The following is a 16,314-nucleotide window of genomic DNA, read 5'->3' as shown; positions in this document are numbered from 1 at the left end:
TTGTTTCCACAGGTATATAGAGTACATGTGCGACATGATGGCTGAGGAGCCCATCATCCCCCACAGCAAGCCAATCCTCATCAAGTCTATTGTCATGACTCCAGTCCCTCAGTTCAACAAGCAGCGCAATGGCTGCAGGCCTTTCTGTGAAGTTTATGTCGGGGATGAAAGAGCAGCCACTACCTCACAAGAATATGATAAAATGAAGTAAGTGGGTAGCGAGGCCTGAGTTTCTCAGGGGTCCGTGTTAATGTCATCTACAGTCCAGGCAGAAACTTCCCACTTAGCTTTTTCACCCTTAGCTTTCTTGTGTAGCAACTTGTGAGTAGCCCAGCTTCCTTTAAAACGTTCCTGCGAGAAGGAATAGGATCCCTGTGTGTGTAGCTTGATGCAAGTTGTGTAGCCTTGCTGCCGCAACCCACCGTCTCGCACCCTCTTGGCTCCTTGGGGGTTGAAGAAATCAAATTGTAACCAGTTACAGTGGTACCGCGGTTCTCAAACGTAATCCATTCCATAAGACCGTTCGGCTTCCAAAACATTCGAAAACAGAGGTACAAAGGGCAGTCTGCACATTGCGTTGGGAAATTGAAAAAACACGCAGCGGAAGTTGTTCAACTTCCGAGGCGCATTCAAAAATGGAAGCATTTACTTCTGGGTTTTCGGCATTTGGGTTCCAAAACATTCGTCAACGGAGATGTTCGAGAACCGAGCCTGACACTCTCCAGATACTGCTGGACTACAGTTCCCATCATCCTGACCTCTGGCCGTGGTGGCAGGGGATGATCGAAGTTGAAGACCGACAACTTCTGAGGGAGCGGGTCTGCGCATTCCTCCACCTGTGCCGTAATGTTTCTAAATTGCACTGCTGCATATTGACGTGTGATGCCTGGTTTTTCTTCCTCTCCCTTAGGGATTTTAAGATGGAAGATGGCAAAGCTTTGATCCCGTTAGGCATAACAGTCCAAGGAGATGTTCTCATTGTTATCTATCATGCCAGGTCCACTTTGGGTGGCAGACTCCAAGCCAAGGTAAGCTGAAAAGATAGAACTGTATTTTATTTTAATTTTGGTATGAAACTCCGCTGGGGTTCTTGAGGGATATTTTTACAGTGGTACCTCGCAAGACGAATGCCTCGCAAGACAAAAAACTCGCTGGACGAAAGGGTTTTTTGTTTTTTGAGCTGCTTCGCAAGACAATTTTCCCTATGGTCTTGCTTTGCAAGACCGAAATGTCTTGCAAGTTTGTTTCCTTTTTCTTAACACCGTTAATACAGTTGCGACTTGACTTCGAGGAGCAACTCATAGAACGCGGTGTGGTAGCCTTTTTTGAGGTTTTTAAAGACTTTGGTATTTTTGAAGCTTTTCCAAAACTTTCCCGACACCGTGCTTTGCAAGACGAGAAAAATCGCAAGACGACAAAACTCGCGGAACGAATTAATTTCGTCTTGCGAGGCACCACTGTACTTGCCATAGCACCCAATTCCTATTTCAGGCAATGCATTTGCCCACATGGCTGGACAAGACTGATTATAGCTGCCCTACATCTGGAGAAGCAGAAGAGGAGACAATGCTTCACATGCTTTTAATAAATTATAGAAGTAACAAAGGGATTTCACTGGCCAAAGTCACTAATAATATCAGCAGGCAGGGAATATCTCTGGTGCAGTGCACAATATTGCATAACATTAATTGCTTCATTTCACATTATTTCTATTATATCTTATTTGTTTAATTAATTTTAGGTATTTAGATACCGCTCAATGCTCAGAAATTGTATGCGGTGTTCATAAAATGTGTTTTTTGAAACAACAACAACAGAGAATGAGAACAACTTAAAATTCATCACAAAGACCGAAATCATGTCCTGTCCTTTTCTTTCTTTCTTTGTATTGCTTTGCAAGATGGCATCAATGAAGATGTTCCAGATCCAGTTTCATACAGGATTTGTCCCGCGGAATGCCACTACTGTGAAATTTGCAAAGTACGTTGATAACCTGTTTGGTGATAACTTTCCCCAGCGTAATGGCAACAAGTACTCCCACTTTAACTGCAGAAGTAGTTTTGCAGTCGTGTGTGTGTGTGTGTGTGTGTGTGTGTGTGTTTTAAACTGTAGTTTTCTCTTTAACACTCTTCCTTAGCTGTGTATGGTAGTACCTCTGGCTACAAACTTAATTCGTTCTGGAGGTCCATTCTTAACCCGAAACCGTTCTTAACCTGAGGTGCCACTTTAGCTAATGGGGCCTCCTGCTGCCGCCATGCCGCTGGCGTGCGATTTCTGTTCTCATTCTGAGGTAAAGTTCTTAACCTGAGGTACTACTTCCGGGTTAGCAGAGTCTGTAACCCGAGGTGTTTGTAACCCCGAGGTACCACTGTACTTTGTCTCTGAGCTATCGCAGCATTGTAACGTGAATTGGAATCAAGGGCTCAGCCTCAGGCTACAGATTGCATGGCTCAGCCCCTTTTCATCCTGTGTGCAGAGGCTCCCCACCAGAGCTGTTTGTTGCTTCTGACAACTCCAAACATGGGTTAAGTGGGTAAACCTGTGGGCACTCTGCATTTGGGACTCTAAAAATTATTCATGAGCTGCTACAAGTTGGCATTGACCTGCGTTGATGATTGTCGAGCGTAATAACCAAACACATGGGTGGGTAAGGCGAGTTTGTATCAGTCCATGTGACCTAAGAAACTGGATAGAGCATCCATTATGGCTGCCTGTTATTCTATTTGGTACCCCCAAATCAATATCAACCACTCAAGGCCCCGTTACCTTGAGACACTGACTTCCCCACAGCTGCGTAGGGTGTTTGTTGGACTAAGGTTCCAACAGGTACCCTCAGCATATTTAGAGGGGAGATACCTGGGAATTCCCCCTATGGAACGCAGGTGCATTTATGGATGCAATCAGGATGAGGATGTTGTGCATAACCTTCTGCTTTGTCCCTTATATTCAATGCCAGAGAATTTTTTTTATCATCTGTTCTTGACTGTCTCTCAGACCAGTCCCCCCAGGAGGGGACAGTTGAGTTCCTAGCCAATAAATATCTCCAGGTGACAAATCTGGTAGCCAAGTTAGCTCTGGCAGCTAAGAAGCTCCGTTCTAGATATGTTAAAAAAGGTAAAGGACTCCTGACAGTTAAGTCCAGTCGTGAACAACTTGGGGGTTGCGGCGCTCATCTCGCTTTACTGGCCGAGGGAGCCAACGTTTGTCTGCAGACAGTTTTTCTGGGTCATGTGGCCAGCATGACTAAGCCGCTTCTGGTGAAACCAGAGCAGCGCACGGAAACGCTGTTTACCTTCCAGCTGTTGCAGTACCTATTTATATACTTGCACTTGGACGTTTTTTCAAACTGCTAAGTTGGCAGGAGCTGGGACCGAGCAACGGGAGCTCACCCCATCGTGGAGATTTGAACCACCGACCTTCTGATTGGCAAGCCCTAGGCTCAATGGTTTAGACCACAGCGCCACCCGGGTCCCCTAGATATGTTAATGCTTCCTAATTTTAAAACCTCATGCTGTAAATTTTTATGTTTTTAGCTTTTATAGGTCATGTTGTGTGATTTCAGCTTTGTTCTTATCATCCGCTGTACATTGTAAAGGCCTTTGATTATATACAATTAATTGATTGATTGATTGATTGAATTTGTATCCCATTGGCTTCACTGTGGCTTGCACAGAATAACTTCCCTGTGGATTGTGGTCTAATTCATTGCCATCGTCAACTTGTGTAAAATTGCTGCAGGTACGATCTGGATGCGTGTGACATTCAAGAGAAATATCCGGACTTGTTCCAAGTGAATCTGGAAGTTGAAGTAGAGCCTCGGGACAGGCCCAGCACTGAGCGAGCCCCCTGGGATAACTTGAACACCAAGGGTCTAAATCCCAAGATCCTGTTCTCCAGCCGGGAAGAGCAGCAAGAAATATTAACAAAATTTGGTAATGAGAAAAATGCTTCCGATTCTCTATTTGAGCGTTTTCAAAGGCTTCCGTTTCATATTATGGGGGGATTTATCTCCCCTCCCCACCCCATTGCTTTTTTTTTTTTTTTTACCATGAGCTCTCATTTCTTCCATCTCCTTAACAGGTGGCATGTTCCTAAATTTCTTGCATTTGAACTTTTTGCCTGTTAGGTAAGCCTGAGCTACCTAGACAACCGGGGTCAACTGCCCAGTATGAAGCAGAAGCCTCCAAGTCAGAATCATCTCCAGAAGGTGCTCCCATGGAGTCGGACTCTCCACCGAGCAGCAGTGCGGAGGCAGATTTCTTCCACACACTGGACTGGCAAGGTAGGGTAAACCAATGGCTTCATCGCACTTCTCTGGTTGCTCCTGTGCTGTCTGTTGCTTGTCACCAGCCTTGCTTTAGGCCTGCTTGCTACAGTAGTCATCTTGACATCAGTGTGTTCATCCTCTGTGTGCTTAAGTCCCACAAAAGTAAAATTAAAAAAAAAAAAAATCTGGGCCGAGAAAAGCTGAAATCTGCAATGCTGACTAGCCACCAAGTAAGTGGTTGTGCCCAAGGACCCTATGTTGATATAGGGGTCTCAGGGGGTGGTGTTGTCCGCCTGCATTCCTTTCTCCTTTCTGGATTGACCTCAAATCCCCTTTCCCCCTCAGCGGAAGGGTCCTTCTGTGTGAAATTGTCCAAATCCCACAAAAAAGCCCTGCTCCTTCAGAATTGCAGAGTTCAGGCAGCCCAATTTGTGGGCAGCACAGTCTTCCATCATTTCTGTACAAAGGATCTGGAATGATAGTGCTTAAAATCCCTCCATCCCACTGTGAAATTTGAGTGTTTGTAGGAGGTCTCGGGGCGGGGCGAGTTTCAAAGGAATATTCCCCAGCAAATAAAAGTCAGGATTTCTCTTAGCTTCCTTCACTAGAGAGTAACAATTTCGCTTTTTGGGGTTCGTGTGGGTTTTGGTGGATACGGGCTTCCAGAGCTGCTGTCTTGCCATTAGGCCCGTGTCCTGAAACAATGTGTTCCTGCGCCATAAATGCCAGCGATTAGAGGCCCTGTGTGATAGCCAGCCTCCTCTCCCCATCATGGTTGCCAATGCAGAAGCAAAAGGAGAGCTATGGAGTGACTGAGGTCCACAGCACTAGGGTTTGGCATCAAGCCCATCTGAGGAATGCGGGTTGGGACCTTGGCTGCCCATGCCTTTGGCACTTGGCTGAATTTTACGTGGTCCTTGGCTTTATGGCACACTTATGGCAAGGAAGGGAAAAGGGCCTTACCAGATTTTGACTCTTGCTCCTCCCACCACCAGCATGTAGCCTTTGATGGGTTACCCCCAAAGGAACATGCCCATTGATGGAGCAAAGGTTTCCCATCCCTGCCTTACTCCATTCATCCAGTAAAAGTTGTTGCAAGACTGGTGGAATAGCACCGTTACAGTAAACCTGTTGCAAGAAGGTGTCATGTCCTTCTCTTCGCCCTACAGAAGGCAAAAGTTCCGAAGCGGCGCCTGAGGGACCCTTCCCCAAAGAGAGACCTCGGCTGGTGGAGGAAAGGGACGACAGCGAACCTTCCGACGAGGAATTTGCTGCCTTTCCCAGTGAGGTCAGACCAGTTGAGGAAATGGTGAAACACGCCCTGGAAAAAGAGGATGGTGAGCCGCTGTTTGAAGCTGATTTTGACACTCCCACTGGTCAGCCGGAAGAGACTCCCACAGAAGACAGCGTTGACTTGCTTGGGCTGGATTCAGAAGCTCCCCCAGAGCTGCTGCAGCCTCCTTCGGAGATGAAGAGCTCCTCCAGCAACGCAGACTTGCTGAGCGAACTGTTTGTTGGCGGTGCCCCAGAGAGTTCGGAAGACTCTACCGCGGACCTTCTAGGAGGAGGAGCAGAATTCTTCTTTGGTGGCCAACCACAGCCCTCCACGCACCCCCACCAGAGTAGCGCCCCCTCAACGGGAGCCACCTCTTCTTCTGCAGGTACGTAACTGGGCCTTTCCTTTCATTGGAATTCTGATGAGCAGCTGGGTCCACTGCCAGCCTATAAGTGTACACAATAAGTCCGCAGACACGGACTGTTGAGAACTGTAGAGCACTTCTACTTTAATTTTTAGATCGGTTTCCAGATGGCTCTGGCGGGTTTCCGTCTGGCACTCTTGTCAAAGCCCTGGCTGAGCTCTGGAACATTTGAGTTGCTCAGGCTTCCATCAGCTCTGGCTGGTGACCCAGCTGTGCCTCCTTCTCATCAGGGATAGCCTAGCTTGTGTCGTCTATGCTCTGGTAATCTCTAGGTTAGATTACTACAATGCATTCATTACACGTGGGGTTGCCTCTGAAGACGGTTCGGAAACTTCAGATGGTGCAAAATCCTGTGGCTGGGTTGCTCTATGGGGCAAGACAGTTTGAGCATATTACACTGATCTTGGCCCGGCTGCAGTGGCTGCCAGTTAGTTTCCAGGCCCAATTCAAAGTGCTGGTTTTGACCTATAAAGCCTTAAACAGCTCAGAACTGCAAACTACGTCTCTCCATATGAACCTGCCCGGACCCTGAGATCATCCTCTGAGGCCCTTCTTCATGTGCCTCCTCCGCGAGAGGTCCAGAGGGCGGCAGCATGAGAACGGGCCTTTTCTGCAGTGGCTTCCCACTTGTGAAATGCTTTTCCCCTTCATTATCTATTTTTAGGTGCCAGACAAAAACATTCCTCTTCAACCAGGCCTTTGGTTGACTAAAATCTTATACCGCTTTTAAAGATATTTGTGGGTGGGGGGAGAGGATTATTGGTTTGTTGGGTTTTTTTGTTCTTGTTTTTATCATGCCCTCTGTGTTTTTTATATTGTATTTTTATGTTGTGAACTGTCCTGAGATCTATGGATAAAGGGCAGTATGTACATTTAATTAATAATGATAATAATAATCTTGCAGATGCCATGATCTGTCTCCAAAGGAGAAGGGCGAATTATAGGATGGAGGCAATCTCACGTGCCAGTAAACCACAGTGCAGTCTGATTCAGCTGTTGCCTTCTTCGCAGAGTAATGGGCATTGGGAAAGGTGCTTGTGAGCCTCAAAGTTCCTCCCATAGGACACATAGAAAGAGCCTTCTGTATCAGGCCAGTCAAGCCTGCCTGCCCATGAGGCAGGATGAGGCGGTCATCTCAAGCAGTGCCCCAAAGGGTGCTGGTCTCCCTGTGGTCTCCCTGGCCTTATGGAGTTTGCCGCTGCAATGGGGAGCAGCAGAATGTTTTGCTCAGGTGCCAAAACCCCCCAGGAAGCCCCTGAGGCCAGTGGTCAAGTCTCATCCAGCATCATCTTCTCAAAGTGGCCAACCAGGTGCCTCTGGGAAGCCCACAAAGCAGGACCTGCGTGCAAAAGCAATTTCCAGCAACTAGTATTTAGAAGCAGGTTGCATCTGACATTAGAGTGTACCAATTAGGGGTATTAGCGACACTGGTAGTCTTTTCCTCTCATTTCTTCAATGAAGATTAAAAAGTTACAAATCAGAATTTTGCAGCAGAAGGTCTCTCAGCTGGCTGTAGTGTAAAATGAGTACAAAATCAGCATACACTTTTTGCTAGACAGTCTCTCCGGTGGAGTTAAATAATTTGTTTGGGACTGGCCACACTTCCAGAGGCTTCCAAAACTCACCAGTGAGCTGTGACTTGCAGTTTGGCTGTTGGCCATCTAATAAGCCGATCTGTTTTCTGGATTCTGAATGATTCCTTGAAATAAGAAGCATCCACTTGGATTAAATGCCTAGAGCAGGCATGGTCAAACTTGGCCCTCCAGATGTTTTGGGACTACAGTTCCCATCATCCCTGACCACCGGTCCTGTTAGCTAGGGGTGATGGGATTTGTAGTCCCAAAACATCTGGAGGGTCGAGTTTGGTCATGCCTGGCATAGAGGTTGTGCGCTGGGAGAAAGCGGGAGGAATGGACCCCCTAGTTTAGAATGGTTTGTCTTCATGTGGAATTTAATAAGTGGTGTATTCTGTTCAAGAGGCCATTTACTTTTTTAAAAAAGTTTAAGCACATTTGGTAGAGCATGAGACTCTTAATCTCAGAGTCGTGGGTTTGAGCCCCATGCTGGGCAAAAAGATTCTTGCATTGCGGGGCGGGGGGGGGGGTGAACTCGATGACTTTCATGGTCCCTTCCAGCTCTGTGATTCTGTGATCATCATAAACATTAATTATTGGGTCTTCCAATTGCTGGAAATGCAGTTGTAACATTGAAATATTTCCTTAACGCTAGGGCGTGGAGGCAGGTTGTGGAAGGCAAGAGCAGCATGGCTTTGTCATATGACCACTCCCAGAGGAGGACCAAAAAAACCCCTGCTTTGGTGAAGCGTCTTGTTCCGTTGCTTGTTAATATACATCTTGACGTCGCAGGAGAGAGCAACAGTGCTGTGATTGTTTTGAGTGCTTCCAGATAGGGGATTGCACGCGGGGCCTCAGCTGGCTCTGAGAATTCACTTGCTCATTATTGAATTCCTGTTGAAGCGTGATGAAAACTAGCGGTGCCGGGGCGGTAGCTTTAACTACCTGCTTGCATCGGAAATAATCAGCTGGTGGGATGGGGAGGTGTTCCCTAAAACAAGCAGATTCCTTTTCCATGGTCATATTCAAAATGGACTCAGTTGAGCTCTAGCTTCGACGGGTGGGTGTGTCAGAACCGGCCGGGCTCTAAAAGCACCTTGGCCTGTGAATACAGCCCTGTGGCAAAGGAAGAGTGCCAGCCAGCCTCCCTGCTGGCCATTGCTTGCCACTCCTTGCTAACTATAAATACTGTCCTCTGAGCAGCTCCAATTAGCTGCTGCTTGACAGTGCTCAGTGAAAGACCTTCCGGCTGGAGACTGCCTTTTTGGCATCCTTCCGTTTATTTCACAGCCTTTGCAGTCACTGCTCTTTAAAAAAAAAAATTAAAAGGAAAGGGGGGAAAAGATCAGCAATGCCTTCCATTGTGCAGACTGGTACAGTATGGCTTTTTAAATGTTCCTATTAGGGGTAGCAAGTCCACTTGGGTAACTGTTTCTGCTAGGGGAATCTGGCAGCTTGAAAAACTTTCCACCAACTTCAGTTTGCAACTTGATTTTCTTGGGTGGAATTGTTACTGGGCTTGCGTGGTTGACTTGACGTCGTAGGGTTTGCTTTGTTTTTTATTTATAGGGAGAAAAAGGGGGACTTTACAGGCAGCAGTTCTTCTTGTTGGTGATTGGCAGAAATCCTTGTGTTGTGCAATAGCGTCTAAACCCCAGTGACGGGTGGGTGGCAGGGGGCAGAGTTGTGCTAGTGTGCTTGGAAGCAAGATACCCTAAATAGTTTTGCGTGCCGCCTTCTCATATTGCCCATCCTCACCAGAGAATCACTTCTTCTTTTTCATCGGATGTCTTGGAAGCATCTCAAGTAACACCAATAATGCTGTGTTTTGTCTCCAGCTGACCCGTTTGACCCATTCACAGTCTCCTCGGGTTCCGACAATCCGACTCTTACTGGCCCCGATCTATTTGGTGACTTCCTTAGTCCGAATGAACCAACCGCACCTGGCACATTTCCTTCCACACACAGCGCACCACCACCTTCCTCTAGCACAGACTTCCTTAATTTAGGTAAGTGCATGTTTCATGTGCCTTCCTCACTCCCCCTCTTCCCCCGACAGCCACATAGCTTGTTGAGTGACATGCTCCACTCAGATTAGTCAAGGTGGATTAATGTCTAACGGATCGACTTGGTGGTGTTGCTATTTTAACAAGCTTTGTGTCGCAGGTGTATGTTTATCTTTCCCCCTGTAACATAGCTAAAGTTTTGCTAATTTACCTTTTTACAAGCTCCTTTTGGGTGAAGATAGTTGAAATTGGGTACCCAGCACATCGTATTTCAAAATTATTAAACCCCCATAAGTATTCCCCCTGCCACTGTTCCCCAGCCAATATTCTGGGATATTCAGTGTATGTTGCCATACAAACTGTCACACACTTAGCTGTGAAATTGTGGCCAAACTTATTCCATGCTTTGAGTTAGCATTAAGGCATGAAATTGACCACTAGCTGCAGAAGTTCATTTCAGCTTCTAGAATGATAGAACAAATCAGCTTGTTGATTTTCAGCACTCTTTATGTGCTGGCATCCTTAACCATTTGTGTCTTGTAACAACATTTTGTACTGCCTGGCATTTATAGATTGCATATCCCTTTAACTAGGAGCTAATAATTTAAGTACTATCTTCTGTATGGCGTAGGAAGTCTGATAGCACTTTTTTCAGTTTAAATAAAGTAAGCTAGAAGATAATGGCTGGGTCCCAACTAACAGCACAACCCCAACCATATCTACTCAGAAGTAAGGCCTATTGAATTCAGCAGGATTTACTCCCAGGAATTGGGATTACAGCCTAAATTAGTTTATTTCAATGGAATTTAAGTTCATCTTGAGAACTAGTGGTGGTAACTATTAATTGTTTGGCAAAACAGTTCCTTTAGGCCGGAAAAGGTAAAGGAGGTGGAGATACATAAATGCAGAGTTTTAGATCTCTGAAATCATAAAGGCAAACATAAATAACTATGCCATAATATTAAAAAGCAAATTGTCTGCAGACTTGTAACTGTTTGTGTCCCATTTTGAATTCCTCTGACTGTCTTCTTTTCATTCTGATTAAAAAAAAAACCTGAAGAATTGAATGCAGACATCTGTGGCAATTATGGCATAGGCACTTGGTTTTAATCAAATCAGCAAGAATGCTATGAATTCAGTGTGCTGTACACAGATCTGATCAAATGCCCGCTGCACACAGGAGGACTCTCATTTTCTTCTGTGCTAAGAAAATGCATTTCCCCCCAGCTCATTTAAGGAAAGTGGAGAAAACTGCAAGTTGAAGCCACTGGGCCGACTTTGCAATTGCTTTTTACTATACGCATGTGTGTTTCCACCATAGGCACAGGGAAATGAGAGATCAGGTCGCAGCTATTTCCCCCCTTTTCCTTACTGATTTATTAGAATCCTGTTGTGTGCGAAAATGATGTGGGATAGTGTCTCTGTGTTGGAGCACAACATCAATGCCGCTCAACACACAAAAAAGCTCTTGCTGAAGGCTTGCATGTGTGGGTGTTAACAGGATGTGTAAAATAACCCTGATCAACTCTGAACTCTTAGAAGAAGTACGCACACATTTGTTGTTCAGGCTTCTCTCCTGATTAAACCTAAAAATAGCTGCTTGTGGAATCAGGAAGAGATCTCTCTGCCGGCTTAATGGCACACAAATAGCACCCGCTTTCGTACCTTAGATAAAGATGCACAGAGGCTTTCTAAAATTATCAGCCGTGGGTCACTGGATGAGATTTGCTGGCACATTGGGCAGTGACCTCTGTGGTTGTCGTGAGCACCGTTGGGATCATGCTTAGGTTGACAGGCGCCGACACAGGAAGAGGAAGAAATTGGGGAGGGGTGGGGAACCTGGCTTGGAGGAGGAAAAGATCTCCTCCTTCTGTCACTTTGGAAGCAGGAGCAGGGATGCCAGCTCTCCTACCCCCAACCTCCTTGTGGAGACTTGAGGCTGGGGAGCTTTGATCAACCGAATGAGGAAGCTGGAGCAGCTTTGGTCAAGGGCTGTGCCGGATTTACCTACAGTGGTACCTCGGGTTAAGAACTTAATTTGTTCTTCAGGTCCATTCTTAACCTGAAACTGTTCTTAACCCGAGGTACCACTTTAGCTAATGGAGCCTCCCGCTGCCGCCGTGTGATTTCTGTTCTCATCCTGAGGTAAAGTTCTTAACCTGAGGTACTATTTCTGGGTTAGCAGAGTCTGTAACCTGAAGCGTCTGTAACCCGAGGTACCACTGTATATATAAGCTAAACAAGCTATAGCTTAGGGCCCCACTTTCTCGGAGGCCCCCAAAAATTTAGAGGGGGGGGGGGAAACGATGTACATTTCCAAAATATAAGATAAAAAAACCTACATACAGCAATAGTGTTTTGTGTTGTGTAGGCTCCCATTTGTCATGTGCAAATAGCTTTAGATACCTATTAGGTCCATAACTTACCCTTTATCATATATTCAACACACAAAAAAGCGACAATTTGTTGTTGACAAAGGACAGCTGGACATATAAAGGGCCCCATTACCTTCAGTAGCTTAGGGCCTCATCAAACCTAAATCCAGCCCTGGTCCAGGGTGCAGCCTTGTTGCGTAAAACCAGATGTCACCTTTGCAGGGGGAAGAAGACCCAGCCATTGCAAAAGAGTGCACACTTGCAACCTCAACATTCCCGCAAGGCGTGAGAAACTTGAGAGGGAGCGCGCCCCTTTTCAGCTTTGAAAGCTTGGAGCGGGGACTTGTTGGGACATAGATTGCTTCTGTCTGGTTCTGAACTTAACAACAACAACAACATATTATTTGTACCCCCCCCCCCATCTGACTGGGTTGTCCGCCACTCTGGGCAGCTTCCAGCATATATAAAAACATAGTAAAACATTAAAAAGCTTCCTTATACGGGGCTGCCTTCAGATGTCTTACCAGCGAGAAGGCCTCAAGGGCACAATATTTGCAGGCCCTGAGCTAGGTGGGCAAATCGTTCAATTTGACGTAAGCCGGGTTTCTGTTTCATGGGCTATTCTGACAGGACCAAGGCAATGCATGAATTAAGCAAACTTAAAAAGCCATTACTGAAGCGGTCATCTATTCATGCCTCAGTGTACCATCCCAGCACAAGTTATCTCCTTGGCTGATAGTGAAACCAAGGTTTTCACATTGTCAAGTTGCTCTTATGATCTTGTTTCAAGACTTACATGTTTTCCATTACCAGCTTCTGAAAATAACTTACAGTGGTTTTCTGTGAAATTCTTCTGGCAACTGTTTTTGTTTAGTCTGTTTGGTGTTGTTGTATTATGATTTACTAGTACTGTTGTCCTTTTTAATCACAAAAGATGTGATTAATAGGAGTTGCAATGTGAAGTGTGGACGTTATAATGGAAATTCTCATTGACTGAGCAATGCATGAAATCCCTAAACTGAATTAGCATTTCTTTGATACCATTTGGAGACTTATACATATTGCCCAGTCTACAAGATTCTCTGCATATGCTGCCAAGTGCATGCACATTCTCTGTTGTGTTGGCCTACATGCATACTGAATGGTCATGTACAGAATTCTGCTTATTCACATTTCCCATTCATATCTTATTAACTCATACATCTACAGTTGCCTTATGTTGAGACAGATCCTTATTCCATCTACCTCAATATTGTCTTTTCCAGTCTTTTCCAGTTCCAGTTGGAACAGTCCCAGACTCCTCAGTGTTGCGTTCTCTAGAAAGACTGGCCACCAAATTTGTGGTCCTCCATAAGAGCTCCTAAGGTGGTGAACACAAGGAGACAAATCTTAAATGAAGTCATCATGCCTCTTCTAGATGGCGGTGGCTGGATTGCGAAGCGATAGTATGTGTATCAGTCTTAGACAGGCTTAAATCTTATGTCATACTGAACCTGTGTCTTCCTCCTCAGGACATCCTGGTTGTCGTCTTTAATTAGAGAATTAAAAGATCTTCAGAGCACAGTTGTCTTAAGGCTTTGCTGGAGATCTGTTAGTACAGCAGTGACAGAGATTTCTGTTATTGGGGCTTACAGCATAAATGTAATGCTCAGTGTCTTTCCTTAAATGATCTCTGTACACATACCCATTTTAACAGTGAACAGTAGTTGTGATATCCGTGCTCTAAATAAATACTTGACATAAGCTTAATAAGTTTTGGGTGCAAGTTACAGTGGTACCTCGGGTTACATACGTTTCAGGTTACATACGCTTCAGGATACAGACTCCGCTAACCCAGAAATAGTGCTTCAGGTTAAGAACTTTGCTTCAGGATGAGAACAGAAATCGTGCTCCGGCAGCGCGGCAGCAGCAGGAGGCCCCATTAGCTAAAGTGGTGCTTCAGGTTAAGAACAGTTTCAGGTTAAGAACGGACTTCCAGAATGAATTAAGTACTTAACCTGAGGTACCACTGTACTAAACATTTCATCATGAGCAGGAGTAAGCAACATGTGGAACTGTGTTCTGTAAAGCCTGGTGTGTGCCCACCTTGTCCAGTGTTCGAAATTAGCCAGGTAACAGGCACATTTTGTACCTTTCGACTAACCACTTGCGACCAAGTGAAGATTCATGGGTGCCAGGGTGGTGCCTGACATCTCCGCCATCTGGAGGTGCATGTCTTGGGATCATTGGATCTGGACTGTTTTCACACACAAATGCCCCATCCTGTGGAATTCTATCAGTTATATTTTATCTGCACAGTTGGAATGGATTTCAGGAGCCAAAATGCTTTTTCTGTGCAGCCTGAACAATTGCCATTAAGAAAAAGAAATTGGAATAGCAATAGGCCAATTTAGTGGTACCTCGGGTTAAGTACTTAATTCATTCCGGAGGTCCGTTCTTAACCTGAAACTGTTCTTAACCTGAAGCACCACTTTAGCTAATGGGGCCTCCTGCCGCCGCCGCACCGCCAGAGCACAATTTCTGTTCTCATCCTGAAGTAAAGTTCTTAATCCGAGGTACTATTTCTGGGTTAGCGGAGTCTGTAACCTGAAGCGTGTGTAACCTGAGGTACCACTGTAATAGTTATTCAACTCTGATAATAGAGAGTGGAACTCAATTAGCTGTTTAATATAGGATTGTATCCAATATTAGTCGTACTCTTGAGTAAACTCAGAGTGTATGTAACCTGAAGCGTATGTAACCCGAGGTACCACTGTATATATGTGGACTGTCCCTAGATAAGGTGACTGTTCTTCTTTAAGTTCTCAAAGCTCTTCACCTAGCTCAAGGTTATCATCCGAACTAGCCAGATGTTTAACTGAGAATCACAGTCTGCCCATCATTTGAAAAATAAGACTTTAGAGCCATCTTACCCAGAATGGCAACTAGACATTCCATTTTGGTGACTGCAACCTTGCTTTAAGGAGCCATTTGGCCCTTAGCTTATATACCCGAGTTTCTATAACTGCCCCTGCTATAAAGCAGGTTAAAACTGCTTGAAAGCTTTCTACCTGAGATGCCTCCCTCCTTGGCTACAGACAACTCTACCTTTTAGTGGCTAAGTGCTACTCTTGTGATCACTTTAGGACTCAATGTAATCTTTAGTCGCCAGCAGAGAAGGGACCGCAGCAAATTGCTGGCACATCTGCCTTGCGTGCTGAAGTTTCCAGGTTCAGTCTCTGGTGTCTCCAGTTCCTGCCTGAAGCTAGAGCCACCACCAGTCAGTCTAGACAGTACTGAGCTTCATGGACCAAAGCTCTGACTAGGTGTAAGGCAGCTCCCTATGTTAAGCACAGTCTCCTGTAGAGGCATGGATAAGGTAAAGGTAAAGGGACCCCTGACCATTAGGTCCAGTCGTGGCCGAATCTGGGGTTCCGGCGCTCATCTCGCTTTATTGGCTGAGGGAGCCGGCGTACAGATTCCGGGTCATGTGGCCAGCATGACTAAGCCGCTTCTGGCGAACCGGAAACGCCGTTTACCTTCCTGCCGGAGTGGTACCTATTTATCTACTTGCACTTTGACGTGCTTTCGAACTGCTAGGTTGGCAGGAGCAGGGACCGAGCAATGGGAGCTCGCCTTGTTGCTGGCATTCGAACCGCCGACCTTCTGATCGGCAAGTCCTAGGCTCTGTGGTTTAACCCACAGCACCACCCGCATAAGCTCCTTGCTTATCAGAGCTGTGACACTCTAGCCTGTGTCTTGGTTGTCCAGAGATAACTTATAGCTGGACACACAGAGCAACAAGGCCTCTGGGACACCTGCTTAGCTACACAATGACCTGTGTTAATAGCTTTCATTTCTTGGAATGATAGAGATGCGCAGGGAAGGGGAAGTTTGTTAGTTATGGGATCTAGATCTATAGCCCTGTAGGCTATGTTTTAGTGCTTCTGTATCAGATGAATGTCCAGTAAATAATTTTAGAACGGAGCCACAATCAACGTACCGATTTGGCTCGTACTATTTTGAGTGCAGCTATAGACTCAGCTGCAGCTGCAATTCAATTATTTGAAAAGTGCAACAAATTATTTTGATTAGGTGATCGCAGATGGTAGCTGAAATTTTGATAAATATTTTGCATTGCAAAGCAAATCTTCTGTAGGTGAGACTTTTTTAAATTAAAGAAAGAAAGCATATGTTAACATTAACGGCTAGTCTGTTTTCAGCTGGGTGCCAGCTATTATAGCTTATAGTTATGTTTCCATACTATCAGATTCTGGAGAAGAATAAATATCTGGTTGTATGTAATCTCCTTGAGTTATATGACAAAATGTTTGTGCTAGAATGGCCGGTTTACAGCTCATGTTGCATTTCAGAGAGCCATATAAGATCCTTTTGAGCTGGATCAGCTCAAAC

At 45.5% G+C, this 16,314-nt stretch overlaps 1 protein-coding gene across 3 annotated transcripts in view; it reads left to right on the top strand.

Moving 5' to 3' along the window:
• Positions 1 to 16,314, top strand: part of GAK (cyclin G associated kinase) — a 72,211-nt gene that overhangs the window by 44,967 nt on the left and 10,930 nt on the right. For 2 of the 3 annotated variants that reach the window (XM_081176162.1, XM_081176161.1), the window contains exons 16-22: positions 13 to 207; positions 911 to 1,028; positions 1,901 to 1,980; positions 3,739 to 3,932; positions 4,127 to 4,282; positions 5,437 to 5,928; positions 9,380 to 9,550. In XM_081176162.1, the coding sequence (XP_081032288.1) occupies positions 13 to 207; positions 911 to 1,028; positions 1,901 to 1,980; positions 3,739 to 3,932; positions 4,127 to 4,282; positions 5,437 to 5,928; positions 9,380 to 9,550 (1,406 nt within the window). The remainder of the gene's footprint in view (positions 1 to 12; positions 208 to 910; positions 1,029 to 1,900; positions 1,981 to 3,738; positions 3,933 to 4,126; positions 4,283 to 5,436; positions 5,929 to 9,379; positions 9,551 to 16,314) is intronic. The other variant, XM_081176163.1, reaches the window with a different exon arrangement.

The sequence above is a fragment of the Podarcis bocagei genome (assembly GCF_964188305.1).
Source record: "Podarcis bocagei genome assembly, chromosome: 17".
Classification (NCBI taxonomy): domain Eukaryota; kingdom Metazoa; phylum Chordata; class Lepidosauria; order Squamata; family Lacertidae; genus Podarcis; species Podarcis bocagei.
Note: the sequence above shows the minus strand (reverse complement) of the source record. Positions and strands in the feature narration are given on the sequence as shown.